Source organism: Patagioenas fasciata, chromosome 16, assembly GCF_037038585.1.
Source record: "Patagioenas fasciata isolate bPatFas1 chromosome 16, bPatFas1.hap1, whole genome shotgun sequence".
In the NCBI taxonomy this organism is placed as follows: Eukaryota; Metazoa; Chordata; class Aves; order Columbiformes; family Columbidae; genus Patagioenas; species Patagioenas fasciata.
The window spans coordinates 14367590-14382211 of NC_092535.1; the positions used below are offsets into that span (position 1 = coordinate 14367590).

The 14622-nt window shown below is 58.1% G+C and overlaps 2 protein-coding genes across 5 annotated transcripts; both read left to right on the top strand.

Moving 5' to 3' along the window:
* The first annotated feature begins 972 nt into the window (after positions 1–972).
* On the top strand, positions 973–8037 carry LOC136108286 (centrosome-associated protein CEP250-like). Of its 2 annotated transcripts, XM_065849947.2 has the most exons (11): positions 976–1547; positions 2320–2376; positions 3095–3177; positions 3757–3922; positions 4173–4279; positions 4977–5084; positions 5675–5771; positions 6240–6338; positions 6495–6673; positions 7120–7302; positions 7857–8037. In XM_065849947.2, the coding sequence occupies exons 1-11, from the start codon at positions 1449–1451 to the stop codon at positions 8020–8022; spliced, it is 1344 nt and encodes a 447-aa protein (XP_065706019.2). In that variant the 5' UTR covers positions 976–1448; the 3' UTR covers positions 8023–8037. The 2 variants fall into 2 exon arrangements, with proteins under 2 accessions (XP_065706018.2, XP_065706019.2); XM_065849946.2 differs by lacking the exon at positions 4977–5084 and having other exon boundaries at positions 973–1547.
* Positions 8038–8285: 248 nt separating this feature from the next.
* LOC136108325 (uncharacterized) lies at positions 8286–12797 on the top strand. Of its 3 annotated transcripts, none has more exons than XM_071815624.1 (8): positions 8286–8428; positions 8615–8845; positions 9575–9768; positions 10318–10445; positions 10648–10817; positions 11711–11866; positions 12261–12368; positions 12436–12797. In XM_071815624.1, exons 1-8 carry the CDS (start codon positions 8366–8368, stop codon positions 12550–12552), a joined length of 1167 nt encoding a protein of 388 aa, XP_071671725.1. In that variant the 5' UTR covers positions 8286–8365; the 3' UTR covers positions 12553–12797. The 3 variants fall into 3 exon arrangements, with proteins under 3 accessions (XP_071671725.1, XP_071671726.1, XP_071671723.1); XM_071815625.1 differs by having other exon boundaries at positions 12456–12797; XM_071815622.1 differs by lacking the exons at positions 12261–12368; positions 12436–12797 and having other exon boundaries at positions 11711–12184.
* The last annotated feature ends 1825 nt before the right edge of the window (positions 12798–14622 follow it).

Below are 14622 nucleotides of genomic sequence, written 5' to 3' on the forward strand. Positions count from 1 at the left end.
GCTAAGACCCAGTTCTACAGGGAATCTTAAGTGGGGAAGAGAAAAGCAGCCCAGGCTTTTGCCTTGTTTGGAAAGCCTTGCGGCCGGGCTGTTGGAGGGGCAGGTCCAGCTCTGTAAAGCCGTGCTCGTGCCCTAGGACAGTCCCACATGGCGGTGCTGTTGAAGGCTGCGCCTTGTTCTGGCCATTGATTCTCTCGGCCCCTCAAGGCTCCTGATGGCCCTTTGGGTTCCCACCCAGGGCCCTCGCTGGGCCTTTCGCTGTCCCACCAAGGGACCGGCCTTCGGCTTGTCATCTTTCCCAGGGACTCCTCCTCTCGTCTCCTCAAGCCGTCTCTGTTTGCCTTTCCATGTCCCCAGGGATGGGCTTTTTGGGGCAACCAAGGGGCCACCAAACAGCCTTTTGGTGCCTCCCAAGGGCCTCCGTTTCTCTTCCTGTGCTTCCTGGGGCCCTCCGTTTGCCCTTTGGTGTGGCCCAGAGCCCTGCGTGTGCCCCTGGGTGTCCAGCCTGAGCCCTTTGCTGCCTCTGGGTACCCCCATGGCCCTGCGTGTGCCCGCGGGTGCCACCCTTGTGAAGCACGGATTAAGCGTGAGGGGTTCTAAGTCAGGAAAGCTCCCGACCCGAGGGGTGAATAAGTGAATTCGTGCAGCAGACCAGTCTGGCCAAGGGGACTGAGCCCCGTGTGTCATCTTTGGTTCTTGTATTTCTTCATGAGGTGATGAAGTGAAGTGTAGTTCAGAGAGCACGTGGTGCTGTGACTTGTCCGTTTTCTCTGCCACCCAGGCTCTTCTCTACCTGCTTGCAGTCTGTCCCGTTCATGCTGCAAAACAGGGAGGAAAAGGTTCCCAAGTGCCACCCGTGTGCGTTTGGTTTGCGCCCCAGCCTGGAACTCCTGCGCCAGGGCCAGTCCCGGGCTCAAGTGTGAGCTTTAGCAGAAAGCTCCGGCTGCTCCGTCGGCTCCCCTGGCCCACGGAGCTTTTGCGCTGTCCCTGCGCTGCCCCCTCCCTGCCCCAGTGTCCCCACACCCCACGCTCTGCTCTCGGGACCGTTTCCTCGCTCCTTCTCTCCCGGGCTCCCGCGGCAGCGCGTGCTGCCCGCACCGTTCTCCGGGGCCGTTACCGGTCCCTGCGCAGGGCTCGGTGGAGCAAAGCGCTGCCCAGAGCAGCACCGCAGCCCGGCGGGCCCGGCCAGGAGCGAGCAGAGAGAACCGAGAGCCGAGGAGAGAGGAGACAGAAGCGAGAAGAGCAGCGGGGAGCGAAGCGCTGCCCCAGAGCGGCCCCGAGCCAGCCCGGCTCTCCCGCCCCGCGGCTCCCGGTCGCGCCCGGCGGGCAGGGGGAGCCGCTCCGCCCGCCCCGGAGGCGCCAGCCCGCGGCCCGGGGCCGCCTGAGCGCGGTCCGCCGGGCAGGGCGCGGAGCAGCCCCCGCCGCGGGGCCCGGCAGGGAGCGGGGCCATGGCGGCGCCGAGCCAGGGCTCCCTGCGGCGCCGGCTGCAGAGCTCGCAGGAGGCGCAGCACCGGCAAGCGCTGGTGGTGCGGAAGCTGCAGGCGAAGGTGAGGAGCGGGGGCGCCTGCCCGGGGGGAGCTGCCCGGGGCCGGGCCGCGGTGCTGGGGCCGGGGTGTCCGGGCCGCCCAGAGAGGGCGCTGGGCCGCGGCGATGCCGGGGGCGAACGCGCGGCCCCAGCGGGTTCCTTCCCGGAGCTGCCGCGGGCGGGACGGTGCCCAGCGCGGAGCTCGGGGGAGGCGCCGGGAGCCGCCCCGCTCCGCCCGGCCCGCCCAGGCGTGCTGGGCGCTGCTTCCCCCGCCGGCAGACCCGAGCCGCTCGGCAGCCCTTGGCCGCCTTCGCTGCCGCCGCCCGGCCGGCGAACGGGCCCGGCCGGCGAACGGGCCCGGGCGGCTCTTGTGCAGCTGCACAGAAACCGCGTTGTGCAGCGGCTGAGCGGGGCTGGGGCAGAGCTGACCTGCTCGGCGGAGCTTGAGAAGCGACGTGGAAACTCCCTCCTTGCCCTCCCTTCAGGGCCCGGGGGACCTTTCCCCCGTGGGAATCTCGAGCTGGGGTCCGGGTGCCCATGGGGCAGGTGCTGCTGGCCAGCGCTGCCTTAGCATGAGCAGACAGTGCTGTGTGGGACAGAAACCCTGGCTGGCTGGCCTGAAGATCAGAGGAGGTGAAGCTTCCCCGTATGGTCACGACTTCTCGTTGCTGTATCAGCAGCGCCGTGAAATGTTCCGTGCTTGGGCTGCAAAGACTGAGAGAAAAGGGGATGCGGGAGGAGCCGCGTCTGGGAGAAGCTGCATTCGCTCATCTGCCTTCTCTGTATCCTCCCAGGTCCTGCAGTACCGGACTCGGTGCCGAGAGCTGGAGCAGCAAGTGGAGGCAGCAGGGGTGAGTGTGCAGGCTGCTGACTACAGACAGTGCACACAGCATTCGTTAACACCGGCAAAAAACACCTCTCCAGAGTGACAGTGACAGGAAAACAGGCTTTTGCTACTGGAGGGTTTCGGGAAGCGCTGTAATTCTGCCCTTCAGTGTGTGTGCAGTTGCCGTTCTTGGAGCAGCCAGTAGTCCCAGAAATGCCAGTCCAGAAATCCCCACCGAGAAGGATTTTAGTTTTGTGAGAGAGCGCTTTCCTGCTAGGGTAACGCGCTGTCCTCGGTCTCAGGAGAGGGCCGTACTGCCTGTTACGTTGTGGGGCCGTCTCTGAAAGAGAACCGGCTGGAACACGGCATTTCGGCAGGCGGGAATGCTGGCGTTCAGCACACAGAGCTGGCTCTTCTGTGCTTTTCTTTCTGCTTCGCGGCTAAAGTAAACCCGGGAGAGGAAGAGTAGGAGAGCAGGAGAGCATTCCTGGGCTTCAAGTGCAAGTGAGCGCTTGTGGTGCTGAGCGGAGGATCCCGGGCTGTGAGAGTGCAACAGTGGGAGACTGAGCAGAGCTGTCCCCTGCAGTGACACCCTTCCCCTTCCTCTCTGCTGTCACGACACTGTTATGCCTGGAAGAAGCCACGAGCTGCAGAGATACCAGCAAATGGAGGGGAGAGCGATGGATGCTGACAGTAGTGAAGGGAACACAAGAATTTGACTAATCTTTTCCTTTCTGCCTTAGGGATCCCTCCCCGGCAGGCGGGAAGCCACAGAAGACCAGAGCCTGGAGAAAGCACTGCTGCGGCTGGAAGAGGAGCAGCAAAGGTACAAGGAAGAAGCGTTCCCTCATAGCCGGTACCCTGGATGCTCATGGAGGGGAGGGAAAACCTGCCAGTGCCGCCTGCTCTCCCCAAGGGAAGCGGCTGGACGAGCCGCTGTGACAGGAGAAAGGTCCACGATGTGTTTTCTGTGGTGCAGTGACAGTGTTGTGTGCCGAATGGCTCTGTTCTGAGCGGGGGGTTGTTCCGGGTGAGCTGCAAAGGTCCCTTTCCAGCCTCAGGTGCTCCAGGGTTCAGTAGGTGAGGGCTCAGGACAGTGGTAGAGAAAGGTGATGGATGATGCAGTGATCAGACAGCACGGCGGGGAGGCAAGACGTTCACTGTGGGCATCATCAGAGTTGAGAGGAAGGGAGAACCGAACCTGTGGATGGCAATGGAAGGCTTAAAGCCAGGAGAAGCAGCTGAGCTGGCCATCCCAGAGAGATCTTGGTTAATGCCAGGAAGCGCTTTTGCTGCCTCTGAGTCTGACAACAAAGCCAGTGTTGAGGGAGCTGGGAAATCCCGGGGCTGCTGCTTGTGGGCAGCAGTTGTTGAGCGACCTCTCTGCTGTTTCTCCCTCTCCCAGGTGTGAGAATCTGGCAGAAGTGAACGCTCTCCTGCGGGAGCAGCTCGATGAAGCCGGTGAGGTTAATTCAGCCCTCAAAGAAGATGTTGCAAAACTGACGGCGGATTGGATGAGGGCCCGGGAGGAGCTGGGGTTGAAGGAGAGTGAACGGCGCCGTGAGCGCGAGGTAAGGAAAGGCTACGGGCTCGTCAGCCGTGATGCCAGAGCGGCGTGAGAATGGATTTGATTTCTGGCCGAGAGGTCTTGCTGTGTGGCAGCGGTGGCTCTGCTGAGCTGTGCTGGTGCTGAGGAGCAGGAGACAGGGCTGGGAGATGGAAGAGACCTGGTGCTGGGGGTTGCGCTCTCTCCTCTCTGAAAGACTCGAGCAGTGTTGGCGAAGGCTGGACTGGCATTTCTTTTTGTCTTGGCACGTTTAGGTGTATGACAGCTACGTCAGGGGTGAACACCAGCGTCTCCTCAGCCTGTGGTGCCAGGTGGTGACCTTCCGCCGTCAGTTCCTGGAGATGAAGACTGCCACTGACCGGTGAGTACGAGGGAAGGCCAGAGCTCTTGCAGGAAAGCTGTAGCTTCCTTCACACCTGCTGGGTGAGCCTCCATGTTACAGTAAGTGTGGCTCAAGCCATGATTTCTCCTTTGAGAGTCTGAAGCAATGAAGCCATGAAGCTGTTTAGCTGTCTTTGGAATGATTTGGTTTGATGCAGGTTTTCAAACCAGACTGAGGGGCTCGGGCTTTGGGCAATGCCGAGGCCCTGAGCGATGAACTTTCCTGTGGTGATGTTTGGGCACATTAACTCGGGCACGGGCACACATGGACATGCTGGAAGAGACTCCCCACAGCTGTGCGTGCAGCAAGTAGAGCAGTCCGTTTAATAGAACGGTGGAAATCTGCCGTACATCTCACTGAATGAGAGTATGTTAATAAGCTAGAGCAGCAGCAACAGTCAGTAAGAGTCACTGGAGGTCCTTGAGGCCTTCTGGCCGTCCCACACATTTCTTCTCATCACTGAGGAGAAAACAGACTCATCCTCGACGATCACGCAGACTCATTGCTCAACTGTCCAGATGCGTCCTGGTCCCAAAGTGCCAGATGAGCGGCTCGTCCCAGCCAAGGCGTCACCTTTCCTGCCAGCTGGGACTGGTGCACAATGATGCGCTTCAGAAGCGAGTGAGCTGATAGAGATGGTGCTGTGAACACGGTCTCTTTCTTGATTCCTCTTCAGAGATTTGTCTGAGCTGAAGGCAGAGCACATGAGGCTTTCTGGAGCTGTGCTTGTGAGCTGCTCCCGTCCAACCTCTGGCGACCTGGAGAAGAAGGAGCTTCAGGACAGGTGAAGCTGTTTTAAACTTTGCAGTTACCAACATGATCTTTTGTGGCTGCTGCTGTGATTCGTAGATGAGTTGTGTTCATGTTTTAAACACATGAACAGCCCTGCACAGACCTGTTTCTGTGCCTGGTCAGACTGTTGCCTTCAACAGGAGGGACAGAAAAACCGTCAGACTGACAGAAGCTGTTCTGAGTAAGACCAGACTGGCAAAGAGATTGCATAGCACAGTGTTTTTGCTGTTAGCTGACTCTTGGTGAGAAATGGAGAGCAGCATAAAGAGAACTCTGTCTCTGTACAGCCCTTTTCCTCCCCAGGGCTGCATTAAAGCAGTTGGGAGGAATGTGAACAGGAGCATCATAAGCAGTGTAGCTCCTCTGTGCTGACGGTTCCTTGCAAGACTGAGTGCAGAAGACCTTTGGGGCAAGAAGGGCCATTTGGCACCCTCAAGCTCATTACCCCGTAGAGCTGGATGCTGCCTTTGCTGTATTTTCTGGCTTGAACTTTCTCTGCTGTGCCTCTGGGAGCTGCTCAGCTCTTTCCCAGGCGATGGTGTGCTGTGCTTTTGGAGTGGCACGTGGACCTTCTCTTCTCAGGGTGCTGGAGCTCTCGGCCTTGCTTGTACCCTCCCAGAAGAAGAATGAGGAGAAGGAGAAGCCCATGGAAACACCTGACGACACCGTGGAGATTCTGGTGTGTTTTCCCTTGATCTGGGGGACAGCCCAGTGTTTGCTCCCCAGCCGTAGCACACAGAGGTGCGGTTTCCTCAGCAGAAGGAGGGGTAGAGATGCCACCTGCAGGGGAACATCAGGGACATTGCCAGAATGTTCCTTGTGTGTTTGGCACAGGTGCAGTCAGTCCGGGTGCAGCAGCGGCAGGGGAGCTGCAGACAGCTCCGGTGTCTTCCTCAGGGGTTGCACCAAGGCTGTTGTGCCTGGGGTCAAAGTTCCTTGGCACTGGCAGCTTCCTGGCAGTCTATGGAAACGAGCTGTCAGTCTTTCCCTTCTTAGTTTTAGCGAGGAAGAAGTGGAATAGATGTGGGAAGGAATGCACTGGAATGCCGAGGGCTGAGGCTTCTGGGCATGGCAGTGCCGCTGAGGATGGGAACGCTGCAGAGGGAGCAGCTCTGCCCTGCCCACCCTTTCCTCCTTCTGTTCTCAGGAAGCCGGTCGGTTAGAGAAAGAACGTGAAGTTCTGTGGAGTAAAAGTGCCAAAGAGGAGAACCTGTCCCTGCAAAAGCTGATAAAAGATATAACTGAGGTGTGTGCAGAGCTGGGACCTTGATCTCCACCCCCCCTCCCAGCTTTTGCCTCCAGCGGAGCCGTCTCTCTGCTCACTGCTTCTCCCGGCTGTCTGGAGCCGCCTTGGCCGCTCCTCACTGCTTCTTTGTGCTCTTTCCCTGCCCGTTGCTTGCAGGCCCTACAAGAAGAGCTTTCTGCCAGGCAGGACTCCATCGATTCCCTGCTGCAGCAGCACAGGCAGCAGGAAGAGAAGTGCAGGACGCTGCAGCAGAGGCTTGAGCAGCTGCAGGAGGAATGCGCCACGTCCAGCAGCCAGCGGCAGCACCTCCAGTCTCTGGTGGAAGCGCTCAGAAGGTGAGCGTTTCCTCCTTCTCCTGCGGTCCAGAGGCAATCTGCTTCCAGTTCGGGAGCCCAGAGCTGTTGTGGGCAGAGAACTTGCCTGCCCTGCCTCGCGCGTGCCTCTGTTTGGCACCACAGCATCCTCCTGTCGCTGCTTTTCCTGCTCGGCTGTACCTCCAAGGCTGTCTGGGCGATTCAGAGCGATGCTGGCATACAAGGCGCCTCTCCCTCGACATGCTGCGTCTGCTTCTGCTCTTTGGGTGCCCTTTCCCAGGCACCGCTTCTCGCTGGCTGAAGGCAGCAGCCTGCCCGCCTTTCTGCTTCCCTCTTCAGTTACCCTGGGAGGGGAAGAGCAAGTTCTTCCTCCCCGTGCTCCCCACAGCTCCATCCTGGGATGAGGAAAACGGGATCTGTGACTCTCCCGGCCTCTTCATTCTTGTAACGGAGCCTTGTCTCTGCAGTGACTGTGCCAACCTGGAGAGAACCAGGGACGAGCTACAGCAGCAGCTGGAAGTAACGGAGCAAGAAGCCTCGCGTCTGCGTCAAAGGAACACGGAGCTGCAGCTGAAGGAAGACTCAGCCCAGGGGGACAAGGTGGAGCAGCAAGAGGCGATGGAGAGAGCGCGTCGTGAGCAGGAGCTGCTGTGAGCGTTTGAGCTTTCTCGGGGCAGGGGTGGGCATGGCTGGACCTTAGGGGCCCAGCGCACAAGGCTGAGTTGTGCCTGCTCGTCATTTGCAGCACAGAAGGGCGAAGGGAGCCCGCGGGCAGGGCTGGCTGCCTGCTGCCATCCAGCAGAGCCGCCTCTGTGTGCTTTGTGCGTGAGCTTCACAGAAATCATTCCCAGCCTGAGCAGAGTCTGTCGTACCTGAAGGAGAAATTTGGCAAGTCTTGGATCCAATGGATCCAAGAGGAGGGAGAGAACTAACAGGCAGGAACCCGTTGAGAGTACCTGAGCCACTTGGAAAGGTTCTGTGATTTCTGGAAGCTTGTTTTACTTTCTCAGTGACAAATGTTTCACCCACATCAATGGCAAAGAGTGATGCGGCTCTAGGCAGGAAATTCCAGCGTTCCTCAGGTGTAAATAGAAAGCTGTTGGAAATCCCTCCAACTGCCATATCTGGACATAGTAGGTACTCTTGGTTTGGAGATGACAATGCTTTTAGGTTAAGAACTTGTTTGTCTTTCCCCGTCTCCCAGGCTGAAGGACTTTGCTGCGCTCGAAGGAAAACATTCATTATTGCAGAGTGAGCTGGTAGTGGCGAGAGAGACGCTGGAGGAGTCGCAGCTTCAGAGGGATCTGCTGGAGCGAGAGAAACACGAGCTGACCATGGCCCTGGAGAAGGTACGGTCACCTTATTCCTAGGGAGCACCTGTGGGAGAGGGAGCTGTGACAGCAGGACCAGCACCGGTGCTGTTCCTGGCAGGAGAAGACAGGGAAACCGTTGCTGTCCTTCTTGGGAAATGGGGATCCGAGCACACAGGCTCTTTGGGTGTTCAGTCCCCACGTGCTCATTGGGAGCATGAACTGGGAGCGTGTCGGAGACACCCAGGGGATGGGAGTTGCTGCTGGGAGTCAGGCATTTTCCTGCCCTTGTTGTCACGTTGTTCTTTTGTCTCTGCAGGCCGAGCAGTCAGTGGCAGAGTTGAGCAGGACTCAGAAGCAGCTGAGTGTAGAAATAGCTGATCTCCGTGCTGCAGCAGCCAACATGAGCAGTATCAATGAAGCTCTTGCAGTGGAGAAAGTGCAGCTGAACCACCTTGTGCTGCAGGTGAGCAGAGTTGCCAAAGCTCTTGCCAGCTGTTTGTCTCCAGCTGCTGCTGCTTCTCAGCCTTCTTGCCTTCCAGCAGTAGGACTGGCTGGCTGTGCAAATGTTGTTCCTTGTCCTGTCCAAGCCAAAGCTCCTTCCTAGGAAATGTTCCTGTCTTTGATGTGCTCTCTGCTTCTGTGATTGTAGCTGGAGCAAGAGAATGAGGTTGTGTCAGAGAAAGTGGCCGGGCTGGAGAGAGCAAGAGTCTGTGAGCAGGAGCGGCTGAGCTGGTGTGAAAGAACCAAGGCAGAGCTCTGTGCGGAGAAAGCCCAGCTGGAGCAGCTGCTGCAGGAAGCAGAGGAGCAGCAGGAGGGGCTGCGGGTGCAGCTGAGGAGACTGGCAGAGGAGAAGGAAGAAACCCGAGAGCAGCTCAGTGAGGTGAGACCAAAAAGCTGGTGCTTGTGGGTGGGCGTTTGGCTGCTTGGCTGAGTGAAGCTGTGTCTGCTGGCTGCTGCAGGCTTTGTGTCAAGGAGACACTCGGTAGCCCTGCAGGGCAGGGGGTTTGTTCCCTTCTTTTTGGCACCACGTTGATGGCTTGCGGAGCAGCTCTGCAGTTCTCTGCGCTGTCCTCTGCTTCTCTGGGTTCTTCTAATCCACCGGTCCGTGTTGGCCTCTTCCGTGGCTTTTGCTGAGCTGCAAAGCGGTGATCGTGTTGTCCATGGATCAGAGCGGGGCGACTCCTGTCACCTGTGGCAAAAGAAACAAACTGTGTAGCTCTGAATCCTTTTTCTGAGGCAGAATCCGGTCGGCAGCGGCTGAACATGAGCCGGCGTGTGCCCAGGTGTCCCAGAAGGCCAAGAGCAGCCTGGCTTGTCCCAGCACTGGTGTGGCCAGCAGGAGCAGGGCAGTGACCGTCCCCTGCACTGGGCACTGGGGAGGCCACAGCTGGTCCCAGGCAGCCCAGGCTGGCCTTGCACATCACTTGCCGGTGAGCGGGGCCAGCGCCTTTTGGCAGCCCAGGCTCTTGGTGCGGGACCAGCAGCTGCTCTCACACTTGGAGCCCCCGGGACAGGAGCTCTTTCTCCTCCCGCCCCCTGGCCAGCGGCGCTGGCTGCTCTGCACACAGCTGCACAGAAAGGGCTCCAGCTGCGGTTTGTCCCGTTCCAGGTGTCCCGGCAGCAAGAGTCGGCCAGCACTGGTCTGGAGCAGTTGCGCCAGGAGTCCTCTCGCCAAGGGCTCGCCCTGGCCAAGGTGTCCGAAGAGAAGGAGGTGCTGGTGCAGGAGAAGGCTGCCCTGGAGCTGCGCCTGGCAGCCGTGGAGCGGGACAGACAAGGCCTTTCCGAGCAGCTGGCAGAGGCCAGGTAAAGGGCGAGGAACCCTGGGCACGACATGACTCGCTGTCGGGAATTACAGAGCTGGTCAGCATTGCACGGGGCTTTCTTGCGTCCCCTGTGCTTTGCGGATGTTCTCACCTTCCAGGGACAGAACAGGGAAGAATCTTGAGGGGAAAAAAACCTGCTTATTGTGTCCCCCTGCAGAGCAATTGGAAGTGGTGATGGGATGCACCTGTGAGCAGAGGTTGGGCTTTTGCTGGCTGGCACAGACGTTGTCAGGAAAACTGCTACCTGTGTGCCATCCACCAGGCAGCAGCCATTTCAGAATTGGCTGTCGAGATGAAATTCGGCTGGGCTTGCTGTGTTACGCTGGGTCCTAAGGAAAGCCTGGGCGTTCCCTCAGAGGGGCCTGCATTGCTAATTTAAATGGCAGAAATATGTTTGCTGTACACGGGTGTCCATGCAGCCCCTTTTCCGTTCTCAGGGGCAGGGATCTTGAAGCACTTGTCACTGGGATCCCTCCCTGTGGGTGTCAGGAGCAAGAAGCTCATTTCTCTCCGTGTCCACAACCCGCAGGCCGGTGAAGGAGACCCTGGCGCGCAGCCTGTTTGAGGCTCAGCAGCGCGTATCTCAGCTGGAGATCGCCCGGAGTCACCTGGAGATGCGGCTTCACACCGTCACGCAGGCCAAGGACGTGATACAAGGTGAGGCCCCATGTGCTTTGTTTCCGGTGATGCCCTGCCTAGACAAGATGGTATAAAACCAGCTCTCTGTCCGCAGTGCTTGTGAGGAGTGAAGGAGCTGGAACAGACCCCTCCAGCACTGAAACTGCAAGGGCTGAAGGTCAGTAAGGCCAGAAGCAGGGTCTGGGTAGACTCTGACTCTTGCCACTTGTGGGGTTTGCAGGGGAAGTGAAGTGTCTTCAACGTGAGCTGGAAGCAGAGAGATCTCTCCTGAGGCAGGAGCGGGAGAACGCGGCACAACAGCTCTTGCGGAGAGAACGGCAGCATGACGATGCCCTCAGACTTCGGCAGAGCGACCACGAAGCAGAAACACAGAGGCTCCTGCAAGACCTGGTAGGAAACAAGAGGTGTTGAATTCCTCAAGCATGCTCGGTGGGCTGGCTTTAGCAGAGGAACGGCCCGGGGTGTGAAATGGCAGCAACCGCGTGTCGCAGGCCGCACGTTGCCGGGCCAGCAGCAGAGCCGATGGCTCGTACTCGAAGGCACGTGGAGCCCACAGGACTGTGCTGGGACAGGAAATGCAGCCACAGATGGAGCGTGGGCGTGAGATGAGTTCAAGGGCAGGTTGGGGGCCCCACCCAGAGCGTGGCAGCACAGGGGGGCTCTTACCAGCCTCCCGTCTCCCATGGGGCAGAGTCCTGACCCTCCTGCCAGCTGCAGTCACGGGAGCTTTGTTCCTTTCTTGCTGCCCTTTCTCGGTGGACAGAGGGGTTTTCTTTGGGCCTGAACCCCAAAGGAGGGTGAAGCTTCCCATGTTCTGAGGAGCTTGGCTGGGGCTCCATCCTGAAGCGTTTTCCTCCCGTTGACCACTCTAATGTAGGGAACTCGATAGAGTTTTATACCGATGGCTGAACAGCAGCGACACCGATGGTGCTTAGAGGATGCTTTCAGAGATGGAGATCTCTGGGCAACAGCTTTTCCGCTGTATTAAAATAATGGAATTGGTACTGTTGCGTGATCCGGTTAAAGGCTTCATTGCCATTCCGCATGTACTTGTGCCACAGCCCCAAAAGCAGGAAGGCAAATGAGTGTGGATTTCTCCCAGGTGATCTGCAGGGGGCCCCTGGGAAGAGAGTTTGGGGCTGGTTTGGGCTGTGGCCCAGGGGGAGAAGAAGGCACTTGGCCCTGTCCAGTCCTGAGCCCGCTCACTCTCCCCGGCTTGTTCATTCTGGCCCTTGTAACCTGCGTGTGGCACCAGCTCCACCATCTCCTCTCTGAATCCCCAGCAGGCTGCTGCAGAAGGGGAGCAGCTCTCCTGGCTCTCAGAGAAGAGACGCCTGTCGCAGCGGCTGGAATGTCTGCAGGGAGCAGTTGCAAGGCTGGAACTGGAGAAGACGGAGCTGAAGCAGTACAACGCTGAGCTCAGGAGGACCCTGGAGCAGGTGAAACAGGCTTTCCCTGCCTCTGCAAAGCCTCCCGGTGCTCTGGAACACCACACGTTTCCCAGACAGCACTTTGGAGCCCTCTGCTGCTTTCCTGCCCTCTCCCCGTCCCCCTGTGCACACTCGCTGTCTATTTTCTCTCCCTTCTGGCACCCGTTACCTTCCCAAATGCACATTCACTGGGGTACCACCCTTCCTGCCCCAGTGTCCCCATCCACACACTCTCTCTTGCCCTTTCTCCTCCATATTCTGCTTCGAGTGCGTTTTGCCCCAACGTTCTCAGGTGCAAGTGACAGTCTCTGAGCAGAAATCTCCTTGCCCTGATGTGCAGGGGTCCTTCTGCAACTCGTTTGGTGGCCCGAGTCTGTGACCCTTTCTCCTTCCCAACGTGCAGGTGGAACGTGAACGGAGGAGGCTGAAGAGATGTTGCCGTGGTCGGTCGCTGCCAGATGCGTGCGCACTGTCTCTCTCTGACCAGCGGAAGGTGCCGGCTTCCAGACAGGTGAGAACAGGATCGCACTGGGTGGCAGGAGGGTCTGGCCATAGGGAGGAACGATGGCAAATCCCAGTGGTCTTTTGCCTCTTTCAGGTGGCCCTCCTGGAGACACAGCTGGTGCAAGAACCAAAATAGAAGCAAGGACTCCAGGGGCAGTCACACCCTTGGAGATGAAGGAAGGGAATTTTAACCACCAGCTACTGGGGGGGTTGGGGGGGGTGGGTGGGGAGATGGGGAGCAGGCGGATCGGAAAGGTTGTACCCTCCGAGTACCTCAGCCCATGGGGAAAGGAGGAGGGATCATTGCGGCCGGGAGCTAGGGCTGGGGAACTGGGATCAATGGGGGCTGCGTTCCCCGCGTTTTGGAAGAGACCCCACAGGGAGATGCCCGGTGGACTCTTCCCTTTAGTTGAATAAAGTTTTTCTTTTGGTTTGACTCCTCTGTCTCTTTTTCTGAACACGGAGCTCTAGCGAAGTGAATTTCTGTGCAGCTGCCTCTGGGTACCCAGCACGGCGCTCCCTGTGCCCTGGGTGCCGGGCTCTGCGTTTCTCTGCCCAGGGAGCTCCTTTTCTCCTCTTTTCTGTCTCAGGCCAAGGGTGATGGTTTTAAACAAAAAAAGGGGAGAACTAGACTAGATACAAGGAAGGAATTTTTTTAGAATGAGGGTGGTAAAATACTGGCAAAGGGTTTCCCAGAGAGGTGGGATGTGGGGAAGCCCTGCTGAGGAGAGGGGAGAGAATTGGGTAGTCAAGTGGTGGGCTATGGAGATGATTAGGGGCCTAGAGCACCTTTCTTATGAGGAGAGAGCTGTGTCTGTTCAGCTGGAGAAGAGAAGCTGAGAGGGGATCTCATCAGTGTTTATAAATATCTCAGGGTGGGTGTCAGAGGACGGACCAGACTGCTTTCAGTGGGGCCCAGTGACAGAGGAGGGGTGACAGAGCACTGGAAGAGGCTGCCCAGAGAGGTTGTGGAGTCTCCTCCTATGGCTGGACTAGATGATCTGCAGAGGTCCCTTCCAACCCCAACCATTCTGTGACTCTGTGAAATCTGCCAGGATTGGCTACGATGCTCTTCTTGTGTGTGCCCAGGCAGTGGCCTGTTCCGTATCTCATGTCCCGCAGTGTGTCCTCAAGGCCTTGTGTCACAGTGGACACTTGCCCTTGCTGTCAGACCAAACGTGCAAAACCCCTGACGAATGCCAGGGCCACGTCCCCAGCAGCAGCCCAAGCTGGGCCGAGGGCCACTGTGCTGGGGAGGCTGTGGCCAGACACCACGTGCATTATTCCTGGGTGCTGGTCTCCTGTCCTGGGCTGCACTGCAAAATCCTGAAGAATGTGGCTGGGGCAGAAATCTGCTGTGCTGGGACCGTTGGAAAGCAGTACCTGTAGTTCCTGTGTTCCTGTCCCTCTCTCTTCTCTCCCCCGCTGCCACATGGGCAGATTCCTTGCTCCATAAGCTGCTTCTGACTTCTCTGGAGTGTGCCAGCACCAGCGAGCGGGATAGTATTCTGGGGTACAGTCGATTTCTCCTTGTCAGATAATGATTTATATCGGAAAGGGACTTCTTGAGACCATCTGCTGCAACCTCCTCCTCAAACAGGGACAGCTGGAGCAGGTTGCCCAGGACCACGTCCAGTTGGAGACTCTACCTGTGCCAGTGCTTAAGCACCTTCAGCCTGGTGCAAGAAACAGGCAAAGATCTGTTGAGACTGGAGAAGAAGGAGGCTGGGGAGGAGACCTGTCTTCTCTGATGGTCGGAGCTGGGTCCTGTGCAAGGGACAGCAGCCTTTGCTCTTCCAGGTCACCTGGCCATAGAGACAAGAGGTTCCTACGTGACGAGGGACATGAAAAGAGTCAAGGCTTATGGGGAGGACCCAACAGAACTTGGTGACTGTGACCCACGGATTGGAGTGGTCTGTTCTGGTTATTACAGGTGTAAGCCTTTGTTGCTACCTGGGAGGGTCGTGGTTGCTCATTTTCGGTCCTATCTAGCAAGTTACAAATTGGAGGTTGTTTTGCTGGCACAGGAGCACTTGAACAATGGAGAGTGGATAGAGCAGGTGATGGCAGAGTTTGATCCATCCCACTGCACACGCGCGTGCGGTTTTGATCTGGGCCTCTCTTGTGGCATTGTTGTCACTGAGCTCTTGACAAGCGTGAGGGCTACATGATCTGGTGCTTGTGTTTCCACAAAGAAAAATGAATGATTTGGGGTGTGCTGGGGTGTGGATTGTCAGCAGAGGTGGGTGTGCAGCTCTGTG

Excerpts from the sequence above, each read along its gene's own strand:
- LOC136108325 (XM_071815622.1), top strand. The coding sequence starts at position 8,366 with ATGAGCAGTATCAATGAAGCTCTTGCAGTGGAGAAAGTGCAGCTGAAC. Across the intron at positions 9,769-10,317 it reads GAGCAGCTGGCAGAGGCCAG|GCCGGTGAAGGAGACCCTGG; the intron begins GTAAAGGGCGAG and ends CACAACCCGCAG. Across the intron at positions 10,818-11,710 it reads AGAGGCTCCTGCAAGACCTG|CAGGCTGCTGCAGAAGGGGA; the intron begins GTAGGAAACAAG and ends CTGAATCCCCAG.
- LOC136108286 (XM_065849947.2), top strand. The coding sequence starts at position 1,449 with ATGGCGGCGCCGAGCCAGGGCTCCCTGCGGCGCCGGCTGCAGAGCTCG. Across the intron at positions 3,178-3,756 it reads CTGGAAGAGGAGCAGCAAAG|GTGTGAGAATCTGGCAGAAG; the intron begins GTACAAGGAAGA and ends TCCCTCTCCCAG. Across the intron at positions 5,085-5,674 it reads AAGAAGGAGCTTCAGGACAG|GGTGCTGGAGCTCTCGGCCT; the intron begins GTGAAGCTGTTT and ends TTCTCTTCTCAG.